Below are 27,223 nucleotides of genomic sequence, written 5' to 3' on the forward strand. Positions count from 1 at the left end.
ATTGACAGGTCATTGTAATTAAGAATATGTTGTTAATTGACTATCCTGTATAAAAAAAAGGTTAAATGTATGGAGTAGCAGTCTTGTAGCTGTGTGTATCTGTGTGTCTAAGTGGAGCAGTGGTACTTTAACTGTACTCACCAGGTGTGGGCTTTGGGTAGATTGTTGGTGTTGGCATCGATCTGGTGGATTGTGAAGAGCCTGGGCCCCGCGGCACCTGGATGGTCACACACACACACACACACACACACACACACACACACACACACACAGAAAGAGAGTCAGCATAAATTCTCAGGCTGTCCATCAATATATTTCTCTACACACAAAAGTCAGACAGTTCAGGGCAGTTGACCAGTTGAACTCAGTGTTTAGAACGTGAACAAACATGACTGCTGTTTTAACAACACTGGGTGTATATTTTATATACTGTATATTTTCGTTCAGAAAGCCAGCTGGGTTGGCCTCAGACACACGGACAGACAGAGACTCACAGGCAGGCACACACACACGGGCACACGCACGGCTTGAACAGAAAGATCAACTCTCCAACACGCACACTCAGAAACATACACAGCTGCACTCTGAGGTCTTCTGTTCCCCCAGGGCGTCCTGTCTGTCTGGATTTAACCAAACCCACTGAGGTCGACCACGTCACTGTCATGAAGACAGGGTCACCTCAGGCAGTCTGAGAGACTCACAGTGTTTTCCACTAGCGTCGCCTGTCGGCTATATAACCAGTTAAACCCACTTTCAGCCCGGTACTTTTTCCACTTAAATTAATTAAGCTACTTATTTTTTATTTTTTTTACAATTCGCAAGTCAGAAAATGTATTAATTACCTCACTACTCACTGGACTCTTATGATCACTCGGCTAAGCATGCCTCTCAATGTCAATATGCCTCTCCTTAATGTCCATTGCTGTTCTGGTTAGTGTTTATTGGCTTATTTCACTGTAGAGCTTCTAGCCCTGCTCATTATACCTTATCCAACGTTTCAGTTCCACCACCCACACATGCTATGACATCACCTGGTTTCAATGATGTTTCTAGAGACAATATCTCTCTCATCATCACTCAATGCCTAGGTTTACGTCCACTGTATTCACATCCAACCATACCTTTGTACATTAAACCTTGAAGCTATTTTATCGCCCCCAGAAACCAGGCGATAAAATAGCTTCAAGGTATAATGTACAAAGGTATGGTAGGATGTGAATACAGTGGAGGTAAACCTAGGCATCTACCTGGGCCAGGTCAATTAGAAAGGCCTGCTCACTGAAGTGTTTCAGGGAGCGTTTGACAGTGATGAGTGGAGGTCGTTTGACCGCTAATCCATTACGAATGGTACAAAGGTATGGTAGAACTCTCTGTTCCGGACGTCCTAGATGACCAATTCTCATAGCTTTTAGCCGTACCCTTATCATACTCCTCCTCTGTTCCTCTGGTGATGTAGAGGTGAATCCAGGCCCTGCAGTGCCTAGCTCCACTCCTATTCCCCAGGCACTCTTTTGATGACTTCCGTAACCGTAATAGCCTTGGTTTCATGCATGTTAACATTAGAAGCCTCTTCCCTAAGTTTGTTTTATTCACTGCTTTAGCACACTCTGCCAACTCGGATGTCCAAGCCGTGTCTGAATCCTGGCTTAGGAAGACCACCAAAAACTCTGAAATCTCCATCCCTAACTACAACATTTTCAGACAAGATAGAACGGCCAAAGGGGGCGGTGTTGCAATCTACTGCAGAGATGGACAGAACTCTGAAGGCTAACTATCCAGGTCTGTACCCAAACAATTTGAACTTCTACTTTTAAAAATCCACCTCTAAAAACAAGTCTCTCACCGTTGCCGCTTGCTATAGACCACCCTCTGCCCCCAGCTGTGCTCTGGACACCATATGTGAACTGATTGCCCCCCATCTATCTTCAGAGCTCGTGCTGCTAGTTGACCTAAACTGGGACATGCTTAACACCCCGGCCATCCTACAATCTAAGCTTGACGCCCTCCATCTCACACAAATTATCAATGAACCTACCAGGTACAACCCCAAAGCCGTAAACTCATAGATATCATCCTAACCAACTTGCCCTCTAAATACACCTCTGCTGTTTTCAACCAAGATCTCAGCGATCACTGCCTCATTGCCTTCATCCATAATGGGTCAGCGGTCAAAAGACCTCCACTCATCACTGTCAAGCGCTCCCTGAAACACTTCAGCGAGCAGGCCTTTCAAATTGACCTGGCCCGGGTATCCTGGAAGGATATTGACCTCATCCCGTCAGTAGAGGATGCCTGGTTATTTTTTTAAATGCCTTCCTCACCATCTTAAATAAGCATGCCCATTTCAATAAATTTTGAACCAGGAACAGATATAGCCCTTGGTTCTCTCCAGACCTGACTGCCCTTAACCAACACAAAAATATCCTGTGGCGTTCTGCATTAGCATCGAACAGCCCCCGTGATATGCAACTTTTCAGGGAAGTTAGAAACCAATATACACAGGCAGTTAGAAAAGCCAAGGCTAGCTTTTTCAAGCAGAAATTTGCTTCCTGCAACACAAACTTCAAAAAAGTTCTGGGACACTAAAGTCCATGGAGAATAAGAGCACCTCCTCCCAGCTGCCCACTGCACTGAGGATAGGAAACTCTGTCACCACCGATAAATCCACTATAATTGAGAATTTCAATAAACATTTTTCTACGGCTGGCCATGCTTTCCACCTGGCTACCCCTACCCCGGTCAACAGCACTGCACCCCCCACAGCAACTCATCCAAGCCTTCCCCATTTCTCCTTCTCCCAAATCCAGTCAACTGATGTTCTGAAAGAACTGCAAAATCTGGACCCCTACAAATCAGCCGGGCTAGACAATCTGGACCCTTTCTTTCTAAAATTATCTCTCGAAATTGTTGCAACCCCTATTACTAGCCTGTTCAACCTCTGTTTCGTGTCGTCTGACATTCCCAAAGATTGGAAAGCAGCTGTGGTCATCCCACTCTTCAAAGGGGGGGACACTCTTGACCCAAACTGCTACAGACCTATATCTATCCTACCCTGCCGTTCTAAGGTCTTCGAAAGCCAAGTTAACAAACAGATTACCGACCATTTTGAATCCCACCGTACCTTCTCCTCTATGCAATCTGGTTTTCAGAACTGGTCATGGGTGCACCTCAGCCACACTCAAGGTCCTAAACGATATCTTAACTGCCATCAATAAGAAACAATACTGTGCAGCCGTATTCATTGACCTGGCCTAGGCTTTCGACTCTGTCAATCACCACACCCTCATCGGCAGACTCAACAGCCTTGGTTTCTCAAATGGATTGCCTCGCCTGGTTCGCCAACTGAGTTCAGGGTGCCAAATCGGAGGGCCTGTTGTCCGGGCCTCTGGCAGTCTCTATGGGGGTGCCACAGGGTTCAATTCTTGGCCCGACTCTCTTCTCTGTATATGTCAATGTCGTTGCTCTTGCTGCTGGTGAGTTTCTGATCCACCTCTATGCAGACAACACCATTCTGTATACTTCTGTCCCTTCTTTGGACACGGTGTTATCAACCCTCCAGACGAGCTTCAATGACATACAACTCTCCTTCCGTGGCCTCCAACTGCTCTTAAATACAAATAAAACTAAATGCATGCTCTTCAACCTATCGCTGCCTGCACCTGCCCGCCCGTCCAGCATCACTACTCTGGACGGTTCTAACTTAGAATATGTGGACAACTACAAATACCTAGGTGTCTGGTTAGACTGTAAACTCTCCTTCCAGACTCACATTAAGCATCTCCAATCCAAAGTTAAATCTAGAATTGGCTTCCTATTTCGAAACAAAGCATCCTTCACTCATGCTGCCAAACATACCCTCGTAAAACTGACTATCCTACCGATCCTCGACTTCGGCGTTGTAATTTACAAAATAGCCTCCAACACCCTACTCAACAAATTGGATGCAGTCTATCACAGTGCCATCCGTTTTGTCACCAAAGCCCCATATACTACCCACCACTGTGACCTGTACGCTCTCATTGGCTGGCCCTCGCTTCATACTCGTCGCCAAACCCACTGGCTCCAGGTCATCTACAAGACCCTGCTAGGTAAAGTCCCGCCTTATCTCAGCTCGCTGGTCACCATAGCAGCACTCACCTGTAGCACGCGCTCCAGCAGGTATATCTCACTGGTCACCCCCAAAGCCAATTCCTCCTTTTGCCGCCTCTCCTTCCACTTCTCTGCTGCCAATGACTGGAACGAACTACAAAAATCTCTGAAACTGGAAACACTTATCTCCCTCACTAGCTTTAAGCACCAGCTGTCAGAGCAGCTCACAGATCACTGCACCTGTACATAGCCCAAACTACCCCTTTCCCTACTGTATTTATTTATTTATTTATTTATCTCCTTTGCACCCCAGTATTTCTACTTTGCACATTCATCTACTGCAAATCTACCATTCCAGTGTTTTACTTGCAATATTGCATTTACTTCGCCACCATGGCCTATTTATTGCCTTTACCTCCCTTATCTCACCTCATTTGCTCACTTTGTATATAGACTTATTTTTCTACTGTATTATTGACTTTGTTTATCTCCATGTGTAACTCTGTGTTGTTGTATGTGTCAAACTGCTTTGCTTTATCTTGGCCAGGTCGCAGTTGTAAATGAGAACTTGTTCTCAACTTGCCTACCTGGTTGAAATAAAAAATAAAAAATAAAAAAAAACATATTCTAGCAATCTATTGATAGGACAAGTGCCTGTCAGTCACAAAGTGAGCAATGACAAGGAAGCCCTGCTCATTTGATAATCTGCTGTCTGTCCCGCCTCCCGGTACCTGGGTGTCTGTGTTGTGTACACTGTGGTTGCAGTCAAATTTCTTTACACAGAGGGAGAGCGCCTGATGCTTTCATCGTCTATGAGTCAATTTGCACGTCCCATATAAATGTGGAAACGATGAGTCGAAATCCACTTAGCCTATTGTTTCTGGGCACATTCATTTATTTTCTATCCTGTGTTTCATATGCAGCAACGAAATGCTAGAGCACAGGCTTACTGAGCCGTTCATATGGCTCCCTAACTTGCATAGCGGTAGGCTTTATGGCGACAATTTGCAGATAAATTATGCAAACAATCGATGAAGATGGTGAATCCTATTCACTGCAGGTACAATTGGTAGGGTAGTGGAGCGATAGCCTCACTCTGCTCCAAAATATAATAAAAGAAAAGAGATTGTCATTAGCTTTTAAAAGCTAATGACACTTACAGTGACTTCAGAAAGAATTCACACCCCTTGACTTTTGACACATTTTGTTGTGTTACAGCCTGAACTTAAAATTGATTCAATTGAGATTTTGTGTAACTGGCCTACACACAATACCCCATAATGTCAGAGGAATTTTTTACTAATTAATACAAAATTAAAGCTGAAAGGTCTTTAGTCAATAAGCATTCAGCCCCTTTGTTACGGCAAGCCTAAATAAGTTCAGGTGTAAAAATGTGCTTAAGTCATACATATGTTGCATGGATGATGTTTGAATGACTACCTCATCTCTGTACCCCCACACATACATATAATTGTAAGGTTCCTCAATCGAGCAGTGAATTTCAAAACAGATTCAACCACAAAGACCAGGGAGGTTTTCCAATGCCTCGCAAAGAAGGGCACCTATTGGTAGATGGGTAAAAATAAAAAAAGCAGACACTGAATATCCCTTTGAGCATGGTGAAGTTATTAATTACACTTTGGATGGTGTATCAATAAACCCAGTCATTACAAAGATACAGGCGTTCTTCCTAACTCAGTTGCCGGAGAGGAAGGAAACCGCTCAGGGATTTCACCATGAGGCCAACGGTGACTTTAAAACAGTTAAAGAGTTTAATGGCTGTAATAGGAGAAAACTGAGGATGGATCAACAACATTGCAGCTACTCCACAACACTAACCTAATTGACAGAGTGAAAAGGAGGAAGCCTGTACAGAATAAAAATATTCCAAAACATGCATCCTGTTTGCAATAAGGCACTAATGTAAAACTGCAAAAAATGTGGCAAAGAAATTAACGCTTTGTAATCAGGACATAAAGTTATGTTTGGGGCAAATCCAACATCTGAGTACCACTTCATATTTTCAAGAATGGTGGTGGCTGCATCATGTTATGGGTATACTTGTAATCAGCAAGGACTAGGGAGTCACAGGCAAGATGCTAGAGGAAAACCTGGTTCAGTCCGCATACTACCAGAAACTGGGAGATGAGTTGACCTTTCAGCAGGACAATAACCTAAAACAAGGCCAAATCTACACTGGAGTGGCTTACCAAAAAGACATTGAATGTTCCCGAGTGGCCTAGAAACAGTTCTTACTTAAATCGGCTTTAAAATATACTGCTCAAAAAAATAAAGGGAACACTTAAACAACACATCCTAGATCTGAATGAAAGAAATAATCTTATTAAATACTTTTTTCTTTACATAGTTGAATGTGCTGACAACAAAATCACACAAAAATAATCAATGGAAATCCAATTTATCAACCCATGGAGGTCTGGATTTGGAGTCACACCCAAAATTAAAGTGGAAAACCACACTACAGGCTGATCCAACTTTGATGTAATGTCCTTAAAACAAGTCCAAATGAGGCTCAGTAGTGTGTGTGGCCTCCACGTGCCTGTATGACCTCCCTACAACGCCTGGGCATGCTCCTGATGAGGTGACGGATGGTCTCCTGAGGGATCTCCTCCCAGACCTGGACTAAAGCATCCGCCAACTCCTGGACAGTCTGTGGTGCAACGTGGCGTTGGTGGATGGAGCGAGACATGATGTCCCAGATGTGCTCAATTGGATTCAGGTCTGGGGAATGGGCGGGCCAGTCCATAGCATCAATGCCTTCCTCTTGGAGGAACTGCTGACACACTCCAGCCACATGAGGTCTAGCATTGTCTTGCATTAGGAGGAACCCAGGGCCAACCGCACCAGCATATGGTCTCACAAGGAGTCTGAGGATCTCATCTCGGTACCTAATGGCAGTCAGGCTACCTCTGGCGAGCACATGGAGGGCTGTGCGGCCCCCCAAAGAAATGCCACCCTACACCATGACTGACCCACCGCCAAACCGGTCATGCTGGAGGATGTTGCAGGCAGCAGAACGTTCTCCACGGCGTCTCCAGACTCTGTCACGTCTGTCACGTGCTCAGTGTGAACCTGCTTTCATCTGTGAAGAGCACAGGGCGCCAGTGGCGAATTTGCCAATCTTGGTGTTCTCTGGCAAATGCCAAACGTCCTGCACGGTGTTGGGCTGTAAGCACAACCCCCACCTGTGGACGTCGGGCCCTCATACCACCCTCATGGAGTCTGTTTCTGACCGTTTGAGCAGACACATGCACATTTGTGGCCTGCTGGAGGTCATTTTGCAGGGCTCTGGCAGTGCTTCTCCTGCTCCTCCTTGCACAAAGGCGGAGGTAGCGGTCCTGCTGCTGGGTTGTTGCCCTCCTACGGCCTCCTCCACGTCTCCTGATGTACTGGCCTGTCTCCTGGTAGCGCCTCCATGCTCTGGACACTACGCTGACAGACACAGCAAACCTTCTTGCCACAGCTCGCATTGATGTGCCATCCTGGATGAGCTGCCCTACCTGAGCCACTTGTGTGGGTTGTAGACTCCGTCTCATGCTACCACTAGAGTGAAAGCACCGCCAGCATTCAAAAGTGACCAAAACATCAGCCAGGAAGCATAGGAACTGAGAAGTGGTCTGTGCTCCCCACCTGCAGAACCACTCCTTTATTGGGTGTGTCTTGCTAATTGCCTATAATTTCCACCTGTTGTCTATTCCATTTGCACAACAGCATGTGAAATTTATTGTCAATCAGTGTTGCTTCCTAAGTGGACAGTTTGATTTCACAGAAGTGTGGTTGACTTGGAGTTACATTGTGTTGTTTAAGTGTTCCCTTTATTTTTTTGAGCAGTGTATATGGCAAGACTTGAAAATGGTTGTCTAGCAATGATCAACCACCAACTTGACAGAGCTTGAAGGATTTAAAAAATAGTAATTTGCAAATATTGTACAATTTAGGTGTGCAAAGCTCTGAGAGACTTACCTAGAAAGACTCACAGCTGTAATTGCTGCCAAAGATGCCTCCACAAAGTATTGACTCAGGGGTGTGAATACTTATGTAAATGAGCTATTTCATTTTCCATAACTTAGCAAACATTTCTAAAAACATCTTTTCACTTTGTCATTATGGGGTATTGTGTGTAGATGGGTGAGAAAAAAAAGGTAATTTAATAAATTTTGGTTTCAGGCTGTAACAACAAAACGCAGATTCTCTTCACCTTGTAAAGCCTTGAATCCCTGCAGTGGGACTCTAGATGACCCGGTAACAAACTGCAGCAGTCTGGCCCTCCTCTCCTCGTCGTAGGACTCCACGGCCTTCCAGAACCACTTGACCACGTTGCTGTCCGTGGTGCAGTGCTTCAGGCGCGTGTTGCTCTTCCAGTCCGCTATGTCGATCTTCCCCAGGCCACACACTATCAACTGGGGTAGGGAGGAGAGGGGAGTAAATCGTTGATTAGACGGTTTGAAGGGGTGTATATTCGTGGGAAATAGTATGGTAGCTGTCACCTTTCATTTAATTTAAAAAGTACATCCCAAGGTCTCAGATTCATCTTGCAACCCCCCCCCAATTCAGGATACCCACACAAAGATGTATGCTCTTGAGAAATGATGTCATGTTTCCAGTAAGTGAATCATTTCTTTCCTAAACCATGTTATATGCAACTGTCTACATACCTCTAGTTCCTTCTCGTCAAAGGACTTGAGCAGGTGCTGGGGGATGACCTCGTTGAAGCCTTTCTGCAGGGCCAGGAACTGAGCCTCGATGCCGTGGAGGAACCGCCAGTTCACATAGAGCCTATAGAGAGAGAGAAGGTAAGACTTAAGTCAATATAAGTCCATACAACATGTGAAACCCCCACAGCAGTTCAACCAAAACCAGGGCTGGGGGATAAGTATTTTTGCTGTGCTGGTAATCTTGGGTAGACAGAACCAAATTCAGATTTGGTTCTGGGGGGGAGGGTTGAGATTTGGCCATCTTTCCCGAAATTCAAAAGATGCCAGGTAACAACCATCTTTGCTTAATTGTGATTTGTCCAAATAATCAGTGACGCAAAAACCAGCGTACCAGAGGAATTATTCCTCTTAACCCTCATATCCCCTACGTTCCAGACAGACGTAACTTCAGTTACGGATGGGGGAAGAGACTCCTGTGCTGCTAACTGGCTGGCATGCAGCTGCTGTCTTGGTCGGACCATGTCTCTCTTAAAAAATAGATTGTATCACAATGAGACCAACCTGGATAAATGAAGGATCAATCAACACTGTTGACTGTGTGTGTGTATCGTGTTGACTGTGTGTGTGTGTGTGTATCGTGTTGACTGTGTGTGCGTCTGTATCGTGTTGACTGTGTGTGTGTGTGTGTGTGTGTGTGTGTGTGTGTGTGTGTGTGTGTGTGTGTGTATCGTGTTGACTGTGTGTGTGTCGTGTTGACTGTGTGTGTGTGTGTGTGTGTGTGTGTGTATCGTGTTGACTGTGTGTGTGTGTGTGTGTGTGTGTGTGTGTGTGTATATCGTGTTGACTGTGTGTGTGTGTGTGTGTATCGTGTTGACTGTGTGTGTGTGTGTGTGTGTGTGTGTGTATCGTGTTGACTGTGTGTGTGTGTGTGTGTGTGTATCGTGTTGACTGTGTGTGTGTGTGTGTGTGTGTGTATCGTGTTGACTGTGTGTGTGTGTGAGTGTGTGTATCGTGTTGACTGTGTGTGTGTGTGTGTGTGTGTGTATCGTGTTGACTGTGTGTGTGTGTGTGTGTGTGTGTGTGTATCGTGTTGACTGTGTGTGTGTGTGTGTGTGTGTGTATCGTGTTGACTGTGTGTGTGTGTGTGTGTGTATCGTGTTGACTGTGTGTGTGTGTGTGTGTATCGTGTTGACTGTGTGTGTGTATCGTGTTGACTGTGTGTGTGTGTGTGTGTGTGTGTGTGTGTATCGTGTTGACTGTGTGTGTGTGTGTGTGTGTGTGTGTGTGTATATCGTGTTGACTGTGTGTGTGTGTGTGTGTATCGTGTTGACTGTGTGTGTGTGTGTGTGTGTGTGTGTGTGTATCGTGTTGACTGTGTGTGTGTGTGTGTGTGTGTGTGTATCGTGTTGACTGTGTGTGTGTGTGTGTGTGTGTGTGTGTGTATCGTGTTGACTGTGTGTGTGTGTGTGTGTGTGTATCGTGTTGACTGTGTGTGTGTGTGTGTGTGTGTATCGTGTTGACTGTGTGTGTGTGTGTGTGTGTGTATCGTGTTGACTGTGTGTGTGTGTGTGTGTATCGTGTTGACTGTGTGTGTGTGTGTGTGTATCGTGTTGACTGTGTGTGTGTGTGTGTGTATCGTGTTGACTGTGTGTGTGTGTGTGTGTGTATCGTGTTGACTGTGTGTGTGTGTGTATCGTGTTGACTGTGTGTGTGTGTGTGTGTGTATCGTGTTGACTGTGTGTGTGTGTGTGTGTGTCGTGTTGACTGTGTGTGTGTGTGTGTCGTGTTGACTGTGTGTGTGTGTCGTGTTGACTGTGTGTGTGTGTGTGTGTGTATCGTGTTGACTGTGTGTGTGTGTATCGTGTTGACTGTGTGTGTGTGTGTGTGTGTGTGTGTGTGTATCGTGTTGACTGTGTGTGTGTGTGTGTCGTGTTGACTGTGTGTGTGTGTGTGTCGTGTTGACTGTGTGTGTGTGTGTGTGTATCGTGTTGACTGTGTGTGTGTGTGTGTGTGTGTGTATCGTGTTGACTGTGTGTGTGTGTGTGTATCGTGTTGACTGTGTGTGTGTGTGTGTGTATCGTGTTGACTGTGTGTGTGTGTGTGTGTATCGTGTTGACTGTGTGTGTGTGTGTGTATCGTGTTGACTGTGTGTGTGTGTGTGTGTATCGTGTTGACTGTGTGTGTGTGTGTGTATCGTGTTGACTGTGTGTGTGTGTGTGTATCGTGTTGACTGTGTGTGTGTGTGTGTGTGTGTGTATCGTGTTGACTGTGTGTGTGTGTGTGTGTGTGTGTGTGTGTGTGTGTGTGTGTGTGTGTGTGTATCGTGTTGACTGTGTGTGTGTGTGTGTATCGTGTTGACTGTGTGTGTGTATCGTGTTGACTGTGTGTGTATCGTGTTGACTGTGTGTGTGTATCGTGTTGACTGTGTGTGTGTGTGTGTGTGTTGACTGTGTGTGTGTGTTGACTGTGTGTGTGTGTGTGTGTGTGTGTGTGTTGACTGTATGTGTGTGTGTGTGTGTGTGTGTGTGTATCGTGTTGACTGTGTGTGTGTGTGTGTGTGTGTGTCGTGTTGACTGTGTGTGTGTGTGTGTGTGTGTGTGTGTGTGTATCGTGTTGACTGTGTGTGTGTGTGTGTGTGTGTGTGTGTATCGTGTTGACTGTGTGTGTGTGTGTGTGTATCGTGTTGACTGTGTGTGTGTGTGTGTGTGTGTGTGTGTGTATCGTGTTGACTGTGTGTGTGTGTGTGTGTGTGTGTATCGTGTTGACTGTGTGTGTGTGTGTGTGTGTGTGTATCGTGTTGACTGTGTGTGTGTATCGTGTTGACTGTGTGTGTGTATCGTGTTGACTGTGTGTGTGTGTGTATCGTGTTGACTGTGTGTGTGTGTGTGTTGACTGTGTGTGTGTGTGTGTGTTGACTGTGTGTGTGTGTGTGTGTGTGTGTGTGTGTTGACTGTATGTGTGTGTGTGTGTGTGTGTGTGTGTATCGTGTTGACTGTGTGTGTGTGTGTGTGTGTGTGTCGTGTTGACTGTGTGTGTGTGTGTGTGTGTGTGTGTGTGTGTGTGTGTGTGTATCGTGTTGACTGTGTGTGTGTGTGTATCGTGTTGACTGTGTGTGTGTGTGTGTGTGTGTATCGTGTTGACTGTGTGTGTGTGTGTTGACTGTGTGTTGACTGTGTGTGTGTGTGTTGACTGTGTGTGTGTGTGTGTGTTGACTGTGTGTGTGTGTGTTGACTGTGTGTGTGTGTGTTGTGTGTGTGTGTGTGTATCGTGTTGACTGTGTGTGTGTTGTGTGTGTGTGTGTGTGTGTGTGTATCGTGTTGACTGTGTGTGTGTGTGTGTGTGTGTGTGTGTATCGTGTTGACTGTGTGTGTGTGTGTGTGTGTGTGTGTGTGTCGTGTTGACTGTGTGTGTGTGTGTGTGTGTGTGTGTATCGTGTTGACTGTGTGTGTGTGTGTGTGTGTGTGTGTGTGTGTGTGTATCGTGTTGACTGTGTGTGTGTGTGTATCGTGTTGACTGTGTGTGTGTATCATGTTGACTGTGTGTGTATCGTGTTGACTGTGTGTGTGTATCGTGTTGACTGTGTGTGTGTATCGTGTTGACTGTGTGTGTGTATCGTGTTGACTGTGTGTGTGTGTGTGTGTGTGTGTGTGTGTGTGTGTGTATCGTGTTGACTGTGTGTGTGTGTGTGTGTGTCGTGTTGACTGTGTGTGTGTGTGTGTGTGTGTGTGTATCGTGTTGACTGTGTGTGTGTGTGTATCGTGTTGACTGTGTGTGTGTGTGTGTGTGTGTGTGTGTATCGTGTTGACTGTGTGTGTGTGTTGACTGTGTGTGTGTGTGTGTGTGTTGACTGTGTGTGTGTGTGTTGACTGTGTGTGTGTGTGTGTGTGTGTATCGTGTTGACTGTGTGTGTGTGTGTGTGTGTATCGTGTTGACTGTGTGTGTGTGTGTATCGTGTTGACTGTGTGTGTGTGTGTGTGTGTGTGTGTGTGTGTGTGTGTGTGTGTGTGTCGTGTTGACTGTGTGTGTGTGTGTCGTGTTGACTGTGTGTGTGTATCGTGTTGACTGTGTGTGTGTGTGTGTGTGTGTGTGTCGTGTTGACTGTGTGTGTGTGTGTATCGTGTTGACTGTGTGTGTGTGTGTCGTGTTGACTGTGTGTGTGTGTATCGTGTTGACTGTGTGTGTGTGTGTATCGTGTTGACTGTGTGTGTGTGTGTGTGTGTGTGTGTGTGTATCGTGTTGACTGTGTGTGTGTGTGTGTGTGTGTGTGTATCGTGTTGACTGTGTGTGTGTGTGTGTGTGTGTGTGTATCGTGTTGACTGTGTGTGTGTGTGTGTGTGTGTGTGTGTGTGTGTGTGTGTGTATCGTGTTGACTGTGTGTGTGTGTGTGTGTGTGTGTGTGTGTGTGTGTGTGTGTGTGTGTATCTATCGTGTTGACTGTGTGTGTGTGTGTGTGTGTGTGTGTGTGTATCTATCGTGTTGACTGTGTGTGTGTGTGTGTGTGTGTGTGTGTGTGTGTGTGTGTGTGTGTGTATCGTGTTGACTGTGTGTGTGTGTGTGTGTGTGTGTGTGTGTGTGTGTGTGTGTGTGTGTGTGTATCGTGTTGACTGTGTGTGTGTGTGTGTGTGTGTGTGTGTGTGTGTATCGTGTTGACTGTGTGTGTGTGTATGTGTGTGTGTGTGTGTGTGTGTGTGTGTGTATCGTGTTGACTGTGTGTGTGTGTGTGTGTGTGTGTGTGTTGACTGTGTGTGTGTGTGTGTGTGTGTGTGTATCGTGTTGACTGTGTGTGTGTGTGTGTGTGTGTGTGTGTGTGTGTGTGTGTGTATCGTGTTGACTGTGTGTGTGTGTGTGTGTATCGTGTTGACTGTGTGTGTGTGTGTGTGTGTGTGTGTATCGTGTTGACTGTGTGTGTGTGTGTGTGTATCGTGTTGACTGTGTGTGTGTGTGTGTGTATCGTGTTGACTGTGTGTGTGTGTGTGTGTGTGTGTGTGTGTGTGTGTATCGTGTTGACTGTGTGTGTGTGTGTGTGTGTGTGTGTGTGTGTGTGATCGTGTTGACTGTGTGTGTGTGTGTGTGTGTGTATCGTGTTGACTGTGTGTGTGTGTGTGTGTGTGTGTGTGTGTGTGTGTGTGTATCGTGTTGACTGTGTGTGTGTGTGTGTGTGTGTGTGTGTATCGTGTTGACTGTGTGTGTGTATCGTGTTGACTGTGTGTATCGTGTTGACTGTGTGTGTGTGTGTATCGTGTTGACTGTGTGTGTGTGTGTGTGTGTGTGTATCGTGTTGACTGTGTGTGTGTGTGTGTGTGTGTGTGTGTATCGTGTTGACTGTGTGTGTGTGTGTGTGTGTGTGTGTGTGTGGTGTGTGTGTGTGTGTGTGTATCGTGTTGACTGTGTGTGTGTGTGTGTGTGTGTGTGTGTGTGTGTGTGTGTGTGTGTGTGTGTGTGTGTGTGTGTGTGTATCGTGTTGACTGTGTGTGTGTGTGTGTGTGTGTGTGTGTATCGTGTTGACTGTGTGTATCGTGTTGACTGTGTGTGTGTGTATCGTGTTGACTGTGTGTGTGTGTGTGTGTGTGTGTGTGTGTGTGTGTGTGTGTGTGTGTGTGTATCGTGTTGACTGTGTGTGTGTGTGTGTGTATCGTGTTGACTGTGTGTATCGTGTTGACTGTGTGTGTGTGTGTGTGTGTGTGTGTGTGTGTGTGTGTGTGTATCGTGTTGACTGTGTGTGTGTGTGTGTGTGTGTGTATCGTGTTGACTGTGTGTGTGTGTGTGTGTGTGTGTGTGTGTGTATCGTGTTGACTGTGTGTGTGTGTGTGTGTGTGTGTGTGTGTGTATCGTGTTGACTGTGTGTGTGTGTGTGTGTGTGTGTGTGTGTGTATCGTGTTGACTGTGTGTGTGTGTGTGTGTGTGTATCGTGTTGACTGTGTGTGTGTGTGTGTGTGTATCGTGTTGACTGTGTGTGTGTGTGTGTGTGTCGTGTTGACTGTGTGTGTGTGTGTGTGTGTGTGTGTGTGTGTGTATCGTGTTGACTGTGTGTGTGTGTGTGTGTGTGTGTGTGTGTATCGTGTTGACTGTGTGTATCGTGTTGACTGTGTGTGTGTGTATCGTGTTGACTGTGTGTGTGTGTGTGTGTGTGTGTGTGTGTGTATCGTGTTGACTGTGTGTGTGTGTGTGTGTATCGTGTTGACTGTGTGTGTGTGTGTATCGTGTTGACTGTGTGTATCGTGTTGACTGTGTGTGTGTGTGTGTGTGTGTGTGTGTGTGTGTGTGTGTATCGTGTTGACTGTGTGTGTGTGTGTGTGTGTGTGTGTGTGTGTGTGTGTGTATCGTGTTGACTGTGTGTGTGTGTGTGTGTGTGTGTGTGTGTGTGTGTGTGTGTGTGTATCGTGTTGACTGTGTGTATGCGCATGCGTGGGACCCAGGCGGCGGTCTCCTCCTCCGTACCTGACATACTCCTTCTTGGTGTCCTCGGAGACTGAGACAGTCTTGCCGTTGGGCTTCAGTTCGTGCTGGATGATCTCTCCGTAGGCATTGTGCTCCACACAGAACGTATGGTCCAGCACCCCCGTGATGTCATTGTCCCTGGAGGGGGGAGAAGACAGAAATGTTAGTTAGTAGTCGGACGTTTTAGGCTGTCTTGTCAACAGAGGGCGCTAGTGTTGACGGGAGAGTAGTCGGTTCATGGTGGGGTTGTTTTAGTGGCATTTCATGGACACAGAACCACCAACATGTCAGCTCAAGGTTGGCGTTTGTAATTTGTATACGACATCCACACGCGCAAACGGCAACATTACACATGCTATCCTGTGTGTATTAATATGTGTGGCTGTGCTTGTACAGCATATGTATGTCTCCGGGTGTTCACGTGAGTTCAATTGTGTATAATTGTGTCTGTGTACAAGCGTCTGTATATGTATACATCTGTGTGTGTTTGTGTGTAGATGTATGTATCAACGCTGTGTATGTGTCCAGGCCTATACACTATATATACAAAAGTATGAGAACACCCCTTCAAATTAGTGAATTCAGCTATGTCAGCCACACCCGTATAAAATCGAGCACACCGCCGTGCAATCTCCATAGACAAACATTGGCAGTGGAATGGCCTTACTGAAGAGCTCAGTGACATTCAACGTGGCACCGTCATAGGATGCCACCTTTCAAACAAGTCAGTTTGTCAAATTTCTGCCCTGCTAGAGCTGCCCGGGTCAACTGTAAGTGCTGTTATTGTGAAGTGGAAACGTCTAGGAGCAACAAGCTCACAGAGCGGGACCACAGAGTGCTGAAGCAAACAAAGCGTAAAAATCGTCTGTCACTACCGAGTTCCAAACTGCCTCTGGAAGCAACGTCAACGTCAGCACAAGACCTGCTCGTCGGGAGCTTCGTGAAACGGGTTTCCACGGCCGAGCAGCCACACACAAGCCTAAGATCACCATGCGCAATGCCAAGAGTCGGCTGGAGTGTTGTAGCTCGCCACCTTTGGACTCTGGTGCAGCCTTTATTGGACCTATATCAATTCTAGCTAGTTTTGAAGCACGTTGTGCCCTAGAAACTAACATGTAACCCTGTAAAGCTATTTGTTTATTATCAAAGCTAAAATATTGATATTAATCCCAGTCATTGAAATGACAAAGTAATGTGTAGAATACCAGGTTTTTACATGGCGTAAAAAGCACTTTTTCCAACTGAGATGCATTACATTGAAAATTGTACACTGTCTCTCTAAGAATGTCAGTGACGTTCTGAGTGACACCATGCAAATCAGTCATTCGTTCATTGATCACCTGAAGAAGCGCTCTCTTTTCCATTCTTTCTGTGCCCCCAAATGTTTGGACATACTGGTGAAGTTAACAGGTTGTTCACTAGCTAGCTAACGAGGTAACATGACTGGACAAGGTGTTAACGGCACCCACGTCGTACGGTTTATGAACGTAAAATACATCCCGTCACTGGAGATGCTTCCAGCTGCAGCACCAATGAGCAATAGAAGGAAAAACAGAGAGCTGGTAATGTGGGTCACAGGTTTTCAACAGTTTGCGCAGTTTGCGTTTTTTCTCTAGGCCACTCGGTAAACAGAGGTACAGTGAAGCCTAATCATTACAACAATTATCATCTGCCAGTGGGGTTTTTTCTTCAAGGCGCACTGGTGCTCCCAAATGTAAATTCCAAGTCGCACAGCAAAATAATTATGAGCATATGTGACCAAAGTGGTCACACGTTAGAGCCCCTGTACGTGTCGGTGTCTCCTACTTACAGGATCCAGACCAGGCTGTTGTGGAGGTCTGGGTCCACTGACTCCATATCGTCCAGAGTGATGGGTTTCCCCAGCAGCTGTTTGTAGAAGGGCAGGGTGAAGCCCCCGTCTATGTAGTGGCCGTGGAACACCGCCATGCCCATGATACGACCCACAAAGTGGAAGTAGGACAGGTGCTCCTGGAGGAAAGGAAAGGAGAGATGACTATTGAGGTTGAGCATCGATGTATATTGTTGGTATTGACGTGTGCGAGTGTGGCCACTATTGGGTTGTAGAGAAAAGCGTGATATAAATGTAGCTAATCATCAATTATTATACCGAAGTCCCTCCCCTCTGACTTTCTCATCCAATGGGCTTGAGAATGTGGTGAGAGGACACAAGAAAACGTAATTGAGATTCTCCCCATGTCTACTCCTGCACCTCCTTCAGTCTACAAGAACCTCCTTCTCTTAGGAATTCTGTTTGTGGCTCGTTCTCCTTCCTCCCCTCTGTTATTATGTGTCTCTATGCATCCATTGATTCCTCTATTTCTCTCTCTCACTGGGTTGACGGCGCTGTCTGGGTTGATCTGCAGGGTGTAGATGTCGTCTCTGGAGTACTGGAACAGGCCGTAGTAGGGGTTCAACATCTCATGGGACAGCAGATACAGCCACTCCCTATATGAGACAGACAGCTTGTTAGTCACGTGACACCGGCATAATAAAAACTCATTTTTGGGGGGTTGCATGTGGCCACATGCCCCTAAAAATATTGTTTGATGTATCAAGCTTTTTGAATGTCAATTTCCACAGTGGTTGTTTCTTTCTGGACTACTGTCCTACGAGGAAAATAACATCTTTTGAAAAAGCATCTTTTTGGTTGACCTCATGGTATTACTAAACAGTGGTTTGATCCTGGAGGTGTGGATGACTGCAGTACCTGGCCACTCCTCCGTAGTCAAGGCCCTCCTCTCCTCTGAACTTGACCATCAGTCTCTTCCACAGGTCCTTGGGACGCATCTTCATCACCTGGCGGTATGACTCCTGCAACACAACAAACGAGAGCATGGGTATGTTAACCATGGGTGTATTCACTAGGAACCAAACGGGGAGGAGCCTACCTGAACCGGTCTAATAGAAACTCTTGTTTTTGTTGCAAAATATTGCTACGGTTTGCACTAAGGAATACACCCCTAATCTTAAGATGTGCCAACCTGCAGGCCATTCAACTTGTCCCTCAATCATGCTGTTTCGGTTCTAAACAGCGCTTGTTGTTTTATGCAGCAATAAGAGCAACAGTGGATTACAATGTTCCGGATCTGAATTCCACCACTGATCATGTAAAGTAATTTTTTATTTATTTTTTAAGTGGGGCAGAGAGTACAACAATATGTGGTCGACAATTTACCACTGTCATAATACTCCCTCAGATTAGTCAATTCACCATCCAGAACTGTTTTGACAGCGCTGCACACCTCTCCTGTTTCTCGTTCTCTCTCCCTCTCTCCTGGTAGACTAGGCCCTAGTGGTGCCTGGGAGAAACCAGCAGCACCAACACCATGACATCTGTGCCTGGGCAAGAGAGTATGTGTGAGTGGGCTTCATGTGCACTAGTGCCCTGTACATTACGTAAGGGCCTTCTCTCTCGCTCACTCCCTATTTTCTCTATCAGGGTCCAGAGTAACTCAGGAGGGCTGCCATCAAAAACAAACTCCTGCCACCACAGCACAGAGCTGTGAGGAGTGTTGCAACTGAACGCAGCAAAGCACGGGAACCATATCACCTCCACCCTACCTGACACCCTAGACCCACTCCAATTTGCTTACCGACCCAATAGGTCCACAAACGACGCAATCGCCATCACACTGCCCTAACCCATCTGGACAAGAGGAATAGCTATGTAAGAATGCTGTTCATTGATTACAGCTCAGCATTTAACGCCATAGTACCCTCCAAACTCGTCATTAAGCTCGAGACCCTGGGTCTCGACCCCGCCCTGTGCAACTGGTTCCTGGACTTCCTGACGGGCCGCCCCCAGGTGGTGAGTGTAGGTAACAACATCTCCACCCCGCTGATCCTCAACCCTGGGGCCCCACAAGGGTGCATTCTCTGCCCTCTCCTGTACTCCCTGTTCACCCACGACTGCGTGGCCATGCACGCCTCCAACTCAATCATCAAGTTTGCAGATGACACCACAGTGGTAGGCTTGATTACCAACAACGACGAAACGGCCTACAGGGAGGAGGTGAGGGCCCTCGGAGTGTGGTGTCAGGAAAATAACCTCACACACAATGTCAATAAAACAAAGGAGATGATCGTGGACTTCAGGAAACAGCAGAGGGATCAGCCCTCTATCCACATCGACGCGACAGTAGTGGAGAAGGTGGAGAGTTTTAAGTTCCTCGGCGTACACATCACGGACAAACTGAAATGTTCCACCCGCACAGACAACGTGGTGAAGAAGGCGCAGCAGTGCCTCTTCAACCTCAGGAGGCTGAAGAAATTCGGCTTGTCACCAAAAACACTCAAACTTTTAGAGATGCACAATCGAGCATCAGCCCGATACTTTGCTCCGTTCATCTTTCCATCAATCCTGACTATTCTCCCAGTCCCTGGCGCTGAAAAACATCTCCACAGCATGATGCTGCCACCACCATGCTTCACCGTAGAAATGGTGCCAGCTTTCCTCATGACTTGGCATTCATGCCAAAGAGTTCAATCTTGGTTTCATCAGACCAGAGAATCTTGTTTCTCATGTTTGAGAAGCATCCTGTCGGGCTGTATCACCACCTGGTACGGCAGTTGCTCCGCCCATAACCGGAAAGCTCTCCAGAGGGTAGTGAGGTCTGCACAACGCATCACCGGGGGCAAACTACCTGCTCTCCAGGACACCTACACCACCCGATGTCACAGGAAGGCCAAAAAGATCATCAAGGACAACAACCACCCGAGCCACTGCCTGTTCACCCTGCTACCATCCAGAAGGCGATGTCAGTACAGGTGCATCAAAGCTGGGACCGAGAGACTGAAAAACAGCTTCTATCTCAAGGCCATCAGACTGTTAAACAGCCATCACTAACATCGAGTGGCTGCTGCCAACATACTGACTCAACAACAGGCACTTTAATAATGGAAAAATTTATGTAATCAATTTATCACTAGCCACGTGTGTGTGTGTATGTATATATATATATAAAAATGTTTACTTACCCTACATTACTCATCTCATATGTATATACTGTACGCTACACCATCTACTGCATCTTGCCATCTTGATGTAATTAAATGTATCACTAGCCACTTTAAACAATGCCACTTTATATAATGTTTTCATACCCTACATTACTCATCTCATATGTATATACTGTACTCTATACCATCTACTGCATCTTGCCTATGCCGTTCGGCCATCACTCATTTATATATTTTTATGTACATATTCGTATTCATTCCTTTACACTTGTGTGTATAAGGTAGTTGTTGTGAAATTGTTTGGTTATATTACTTGTTAGATATTACTGCATGGTCGGAACTAGAAGCACAAGCATTTCGCTACACTTGCATTAACACCTGCTAACCATGTGTATGTGACAAATAAATTTGATTTGAGCAGGCTCGAGGAGAAGCAGGAGAGTGAAGCAAGGCCCATTAGTTAGGAAATTACAGTGCACTGGTCAGCGGCGAACAATGCCATCAGTCCCTGTTGAAAACCAGAGTCAATCGCAGGCAGGGCGTGCACACACACACGCGCTGGCTTTGCCTTCTCGCACATCGTTTCCCCCCTTGCTGTCACGTCCCGAGGATGAAGTCATCTTTTTTTCTTTGCTCAAATTGTACCGCCGAAAGATGTCCGTCCCAAAAACTTGCCACTAGGTCCTCCCCCCTCCTCTCCTCCTTCGCCCTACTTTTAACTGCTGAAATCATCCTGAAAGAATGCCTTGCCGTGGAAGAACAGATGATTGGAGGAGGAGAAAGAGAGGAAACTGTGGTGTTTAAAAGGGGCCTCTTTCACTTTGGTTTTTACGAATTTGGGGGTATTACCGCTCAGTTGTCGTAGGCCTTTTCTTGCAGACTGTAAATGGATGCAAAGCCACCTATAAATCGTACGGGTGTGCATATTTGTAAACTTGTAACAGAGTGTGTTAAAGTATGTTTATATATATTTTCAGTATAAAGCGCTTGTTTGGGTTTTATGAGCATGCACAGTACTATTGCATGTGTCATTTTTACATGTATGCATTAGTGTGTGTACAAAACATTAAGAGCACCTGCTCTTTCCATGACAAAGTCTGCACCTCAATATTAGGAAGGTGTGTGCAGCCTACTTTAAAATGTATGCTTGATTTGTGGTGGATGAGTGAGTTACGCCTCTCAACGTAAAGCACTACCTATATACATGCAAATGCAATCCATTACGATACAGTATAAATGAAGCCATCAATCACACGCACACACACACTTGGACAGGGTTTTCACACAGGGTCCCTCAGTTTACCTCAAAGATCTCCTCGCGGCAGACCTCGATGCGACAGTGTCCTGCCTGGGGCTGCTGATTGGACAGCTCCTGCCGGAGGATCTTGAGCTTCTGGACCAGGTCCCTCTTGTACTTGGGCACGGTGAGGCACTCCGCCTCCTCGGGGAGCTGGGCCGGGGATAACGCCGGGACCTGCGGGGGGGGCTGCTGCTCCTTCAACTGGTTCGACTGACGACTACTGGGGAGGGAGACAAGCAGAAATGCTCAATGTTAAACAGTACAAGATTGCAATATGAAATCAAACAAGACAATTGTAACACATGGAATAAAATGATTAACACCATCTTTCTCTATTGAGTATTGTTTGTGGAGAATATGGGGTTAAAAGTGCATATATCTCAGCTCGTTGTAGACAGAGGGATTTGTGGTCTGTCTGTGCCTTTTGTTCTCCGCCACCTCATTCTCTCCTTCCCTCTCATTTTAGGTGCTGGCAGACTAATTAAATACGCAGCCTTCGCTTTGTAAGACACCTCCGTTTCCTCTTTAAAGCCTCATAGGGCCTTCAAAGTGAAACTGGCGCCTTCGTCGGTGCCCTCTGCCACCCTGCCCCTGGCTAACCGCGGCTGGGGCCACCGCTGCCCTGGCTCTGTACCCACGTCAATCTATGCCCGTATGGGATGGTTACACGCCTGGGTGGGCCTCGTAAAAACACAATTCCCCCCCCAAAAAAGGGCCAGAGTTTCCAACAGGACAGTACTGTACAGAAGACGGACTCCCTAATAAAAGGACCTGCTGTGCAGTAGCAGTACAGTTGCGGCCAAACAAAGGTGGTTCACAGAGAGGAAGTTCTTTAGAACTAGGTCTGAGCGGGGAGGCCACAGGCAGAACAGAAGAACATAGCCACCCAAACACACACCCTCATTCTTCAGGGGAGGAAAAAAGAAAAAGCGTGTTATATTTGATGTTCTCCAAAGTAAAACGGGCCCAGTGTTCCGCCGATCCGTATCCCTGTATAATCAAGTCAGCTGGTATTTATTTTATTGGCAGTATCGAGGCCCTTCCATGTCAAAGTGAGGGTAAGGCTCGGCTCGCAGGGCTGAAAACCACTAGGAACACACACACACACACACACACACGGAAAATAGGTCCTTAAACAAAATAGAATGAGTTTCTCTTGGCTCGGGTTGGGAATCCCTTGAACCATATAATAAAACATAATTTGAGCGTTTTCGTCGAGGGCGCGCAGGGTAATTAAAAATAAATTCCGGTATAGTTAGCTGTCTCGGGTTCCCGATTCGGAATGACCTCGGCATTTTTCTAACTGTAAATATAGAAGTACAAGTGCGGCTCAGTCGAAAATCACTCTGGCGCAGAGACACACAAGGGGAAAGAGTCGAGGGTTCCTTTCTGTGACGAGCCTCGATGAAATACGACTATCCGGGTAGAAAGACAAACTTTCAAATTCAATCTAGGAGTATTATTGTTATTCCAAGGTAGAAGAACAAGGCGAGGAAAGAGCGAGCGATGCCAGAACAGGATTCACTGGACTAAAGCGGTCACGATCATGAAGTTGGCACAGGTTTGGTACCGAGGTACCAGCGAATCAAAAGCTCCTTTATTGAGCCGGGCGCTGGAAGTACTACCTAGGTATAACCTCCCTCTCCCTGGCCCTTTACACTTCGCCTGAACAGTGGGGAGAAGGCCCGCCAAGGGTCGTCCAAGCGGCACTGCCGTGCTGACTACTACCCACAAAGGAGTGTGTGTTTGTGGCGCTGGAGCTCAATCACCAATCATCTACCCTGGCTCCGGAAAGGAGGGGAGACGTTCCCATTGGCAGTGGATGGGGAGGGATGGCCAAGTTCTCCCTAAGGGAAGACAAGGGAAGTATTGCACTATATAGGGAATAGGATGTCAGCCAATCACTACCCTAGCACCACAAAGGTAGCTTTCACAAGCCTGGGGCTGCCTCCCTGTCTCACACTCACACAGAGCCCCCATAGACACTGACAATAACACTGCTTACAGACAGGATGTTTATAGTATTTAGACTACATAAAATATGCCTATACGCTACAAAGACAAACAAAACACGACAGACTAAAAATACATAGACCCATCCAAAGGCCTTGACAATATAACGCTCTGTGTACAGACATGACGTTTACAGAATTTAAGTGCCATAAAAGGGTGTCAATGCGCCACACACTGTGATACAAACAAAACATAAAACTTCAAATATATAAAGATCGCTTATAAAGACAGTTATTTTATTCATTCGCTCACCTTCATTTCACCAGGTAAGTTCAACGCCCCATTGTACACCAAATATAAACGACTCGCTTGATAAATATAACGCAGACATTGACGTAATGCTGCAGAAATAGAGAAGTTTAGTCAGGAACATACATGTGAGAGAGAGACAGACAGTGTGGCTGAGCACAGACCACAGTAATGTGGATGTGTGAGACATGTCTAGCAGTCTTGGAACCAGCAACCAGCCAGTCAAATATAAACCGGTCGGTGCTGCGATGACAGAGCAGCAGGTAAATGCCACTCCACCCGATCATAGAAATTCATACATTTTTTCTCTATTCTAGCGATTATTTTTCTATCCCGCCGACCACCAAACCACTAGCAGCCGGCTAGCAGTCTGTCTTCTTACAGTCTCTATGATTATCGGATTCAAATGGAATTCTACTCTTCTCCATTACTCTCATTTACTTCCTCTCCCTTTCCTCCACATCCAATCACACCTGTCTCACAAATCACATCTCATTCTACCCCTTACTATTCTACTCCTCTCGCTCACTCTCCACTACAGGAGAGAGAGCGCGAAGGAGCGAGAGAGCGAGAGAGAGAGAGAGAGAGAGAGAGAGAGAGAAGCGGAGAGAAAGAGGAGTGTGGGAGAGAGAAGAGCGAAACCTCATTGCAGAACAGTAGTCTGCACTTTGGCGCATAACTCACATTCCTCTCCTTCCACATCCTCCTTTCTCTCTCGCTCTCTCATTCTCTAAATCTCTCCCTCGCTCTGGTATACAACTATGCATTGAATTCCTTCCGTTCCAACTTATTTTCAACCCTGTAAAGTGTGACAACTTAGCGATAACGACATCATCCTATGTTAAAACACCAATAAGTCTTCAGGCTATTTTCCTACCTTTGCCTTACATGGAATCAAATAAGAACTCGAAACTTCAAATCAAAAACCAAAGCACCATTAAGTTTGGGCTCCGTTACCGTTCTGTTTATCTAAAGGGTCACACACTGCAACACAGCATACTGTCACCACACTGTCTCTAACAGCGAGGTAACACTTATCGTGAGGTCATCATCAACAGCATGTCCTCTCTGACAAACTTAAATGGCCTGAGGAATCCCGGCGAAAAACATTTATCAAGCGTGGGCCACAGCGGTTGTTGGGTGAAATATTCTGAAATCTTGGGGCTGATCGAAGACAGATGTGCTGCTGATGGCAGGCCAGGCCTGGCTGCTGCACCGCTAGGCTAGCTAGCTAATATGTTTTCCAGCAGCTTCGAGCAGAGCTTTCTGGGATGGGCCAGTAGGGGTGTTACTGGAGCCAGGGGAGCCCTCAATGTTTGGAGGGGGTGACACACGCACACACACAATCATAAACACATAATTGTGCAAACGCACACACTCAATTCATCCACAGGGTTCACACACACACACTTTGTCCACCCTCCCAGTCCCAGATAGCTCACTCTCCTCCCCAGACAGTGTGAACATCTCCATCAGACACATCATCAGCTGCATCATCTGGTCTCACTTTGCCTGTTTACTTGCCTGTTGTCAGTCAGTACGGACTGTTTATAGTTCCGGCTGAGAACAAGTCAACAATCAAACAACATGTCTGTGTTCTGCTAAGTGCCTTTAATACCCAATAAAACACGATTGTGCGAGTGACAACAAGGCAATCAAATAAAGAAAATGTTGTCTTCATAGAAGTGTGCTGACTGAGGGGTGGTAGAAATGTTGTCTTCATAGAAGTGTGCTGACTGAAGGGGGGGGAAGAAATGTTGTCTTCATAGAAGTGTGCTGACTGAAGGGGGGAAGAAATGTTGTCTTCATAGAAGTGTGCTGGCTGAAGGGGGGGGAAGAAATGTTGTCTTCATAGAAGTGTGCTGGCTGAGGGGTGGAAGAAATGTTGCCGAATTGTAGCCTTGTTTAAATGGAGTGTACACAAGTAGTCTGGGGGTTAAATTCCAGGGAGACACACAATTGGCTCTTGACTAACTGCCATCTGAGGAGAATAGTAACATACACACACAACCTGTGCTCAGCACACACACACACACGTGCTCAGCACACACACTAAGACACACCTGTGCTCAGCACATACACTAACACGCACACAGGTGCTTAAAACCATACTCGTATCTAGTTATACAGCTATACAGACCGCTCTCCAACAGTCTTTTGTAAAAATACTAAACAGCACTAAAACACTAGAATACGATATAGTAGTGACTAGTGGTGTAACACTGAGGTACAAGAAAGGCCTAAACATACCCAATTAAATAAGACACTATTGGATCCGACTGCTGCCACCAAATGTATATTATGCAACTCAACAGTGTGTGAGTTTATTACTTTGGTTTGCATTGCTTTACTTTCCCTCATCTGTGAAGAAAATCCACATTCCAAGTGTTCATAGGCAGCTTCTTTCAGAGTGCTGCAAATCTTGCCCTCAAAAGGGAATAAGACAGTGTTGTGCATCAGCGTAACAGCAGACCTATAAGCTTGCTGCCAGCTCTTAGCAAACTGTTGGGAAATACAAATACAATGCTATTTCTCGGTAAACAAATTAACAACAGACTTTCAGCATGCTTATAGAGAAGGGCACTCAACATGTACTGCACTGACACAAATGGCTGATGATTGGTTGAAAGAAATTGATAAGAAGATTGTGGGAGCTGTATTGTTAGATTTCAGAGCAGCCTTTGATGTTATTGACCATAACATGTTGTTGAAAAAAGTTAAGTGCTATGGCTTTTCAACCTCTGCCATATCGTGGATTCAGAGCCATCTATCTAATAGAACTCAAAGGGTTTTCTTTAATGGAAGCGTCTCTAATGTCAAACATGTAAAGTGTGGTGTACCGCAGGGCAGCTCTCTAGGCCCTCTACTCTTTTCTATTTTTACCAATGACCTACAACTGGCATTAAACAAAGCATGTTTGTCCATGTATGCTGATGATACAACCATACACACATCAGCAACCACAGCTAATGAAGTCACTGAAACCCTTAACAAAGAATTGCAGTCTGTTTTGGAATGGGTGGCCAGTAATAAACTGGTCCTGAACATCTTTAAAACTAAGAGCATTGTATTTGGTAGAAATCATTCCTTAAGTGCTAGACCTCAGCAGAATCTGGTAATGAATGGTGTGGCTGTTGAACAAGTTGAGGAGACTAAATTACTTGGTGTTACCTTAGATTGTAAACTGTCATGGTCAAAACATATAGATTCAATGGTTGCAAAGATGGGGAGAGGTCTAGCCGTAATAAAGAGATGCTCTGCTTTTTTGACACCACAATCCAAAAAGCAAGTTGGGCAGGCTCTAGTTTTGTCTAAATCTTGATTATTGTCCAGTCGTGTGGTCCAATGCTGCAAGGACAGACCTAGTTAAGCTGCAGCTGGTCCAGAACAGAGCGGCAAGTTTTACTCTTAATTGTAATAAGAGGGCTAATATTAATACTATGCAAGCCAGTCTCTCTTGGCTAAGAGTTGAGGAGAG

At 46.0% G+C, this 27,223-nt stretch overlaps 1 protein-coding gene across 4 annotated transcripts in view; it reads right to left on the minus strand.

Moving 5' to 3' along the window:
• LOC106564903 (E3 ubiquitin-protein ligase SMURF2) overlaps positions 1-27,223 on the minus strand; it is an 86,198-nt gene that overhangs the window by 3,081 nt on the left and 55,894 nt on the right. For 2 of the 4 annotated variants that reach the window (XM_014131401.3, XM_014131403.3), the window contains exons 12-19: positions 21,487-21,700; positions 17,932-18,035; positions 17,555-17,669; positions 17,014-17,192; positions 15,204-15,341; positions 8,766-8,886; positions 8,309-8,510; positions 142-217 (exon numbers count right to left, since the gene is read on the minus strand). In XM_014131401.3, coding sequence (XP_013986876.1) covers positions 142-217; positions 8,309-8,510; positions 8,766-8,886; positions 15,204-15,341; positions 17,014-17,192; positions 17,555-17,669; positions 17,932-18,035; positions 21,487-21,700 — 1,149 coding nt within the window. Of the gene's footprint in view, positions 1-141; positions 218-8,308; positions 8,511-8,765; positions 8,887-15,203; positions 15,342-17,013; positions 17,193-17,554; positions 17,670-17,931; positions 18,036-21,486; positions 21,704-27,223 lie in introns of all 4 variants that reach the window. The other 2 variants (XM_014131400.3, XM_014131402.3) reach the window with 1 other exon arrangement.

Source organism: Salmo salar, chromosome 12 (assembly GCF_965601325.2).
Source record: "Salmo salar chromosome 12, fSalSal1, whole genome shotgun sequence".
NCBI lineage: Eukaryota > Metazoa > Chordata > Actinopteri > Salmoniformes > Salmonidae > Salmo > Salmo salar.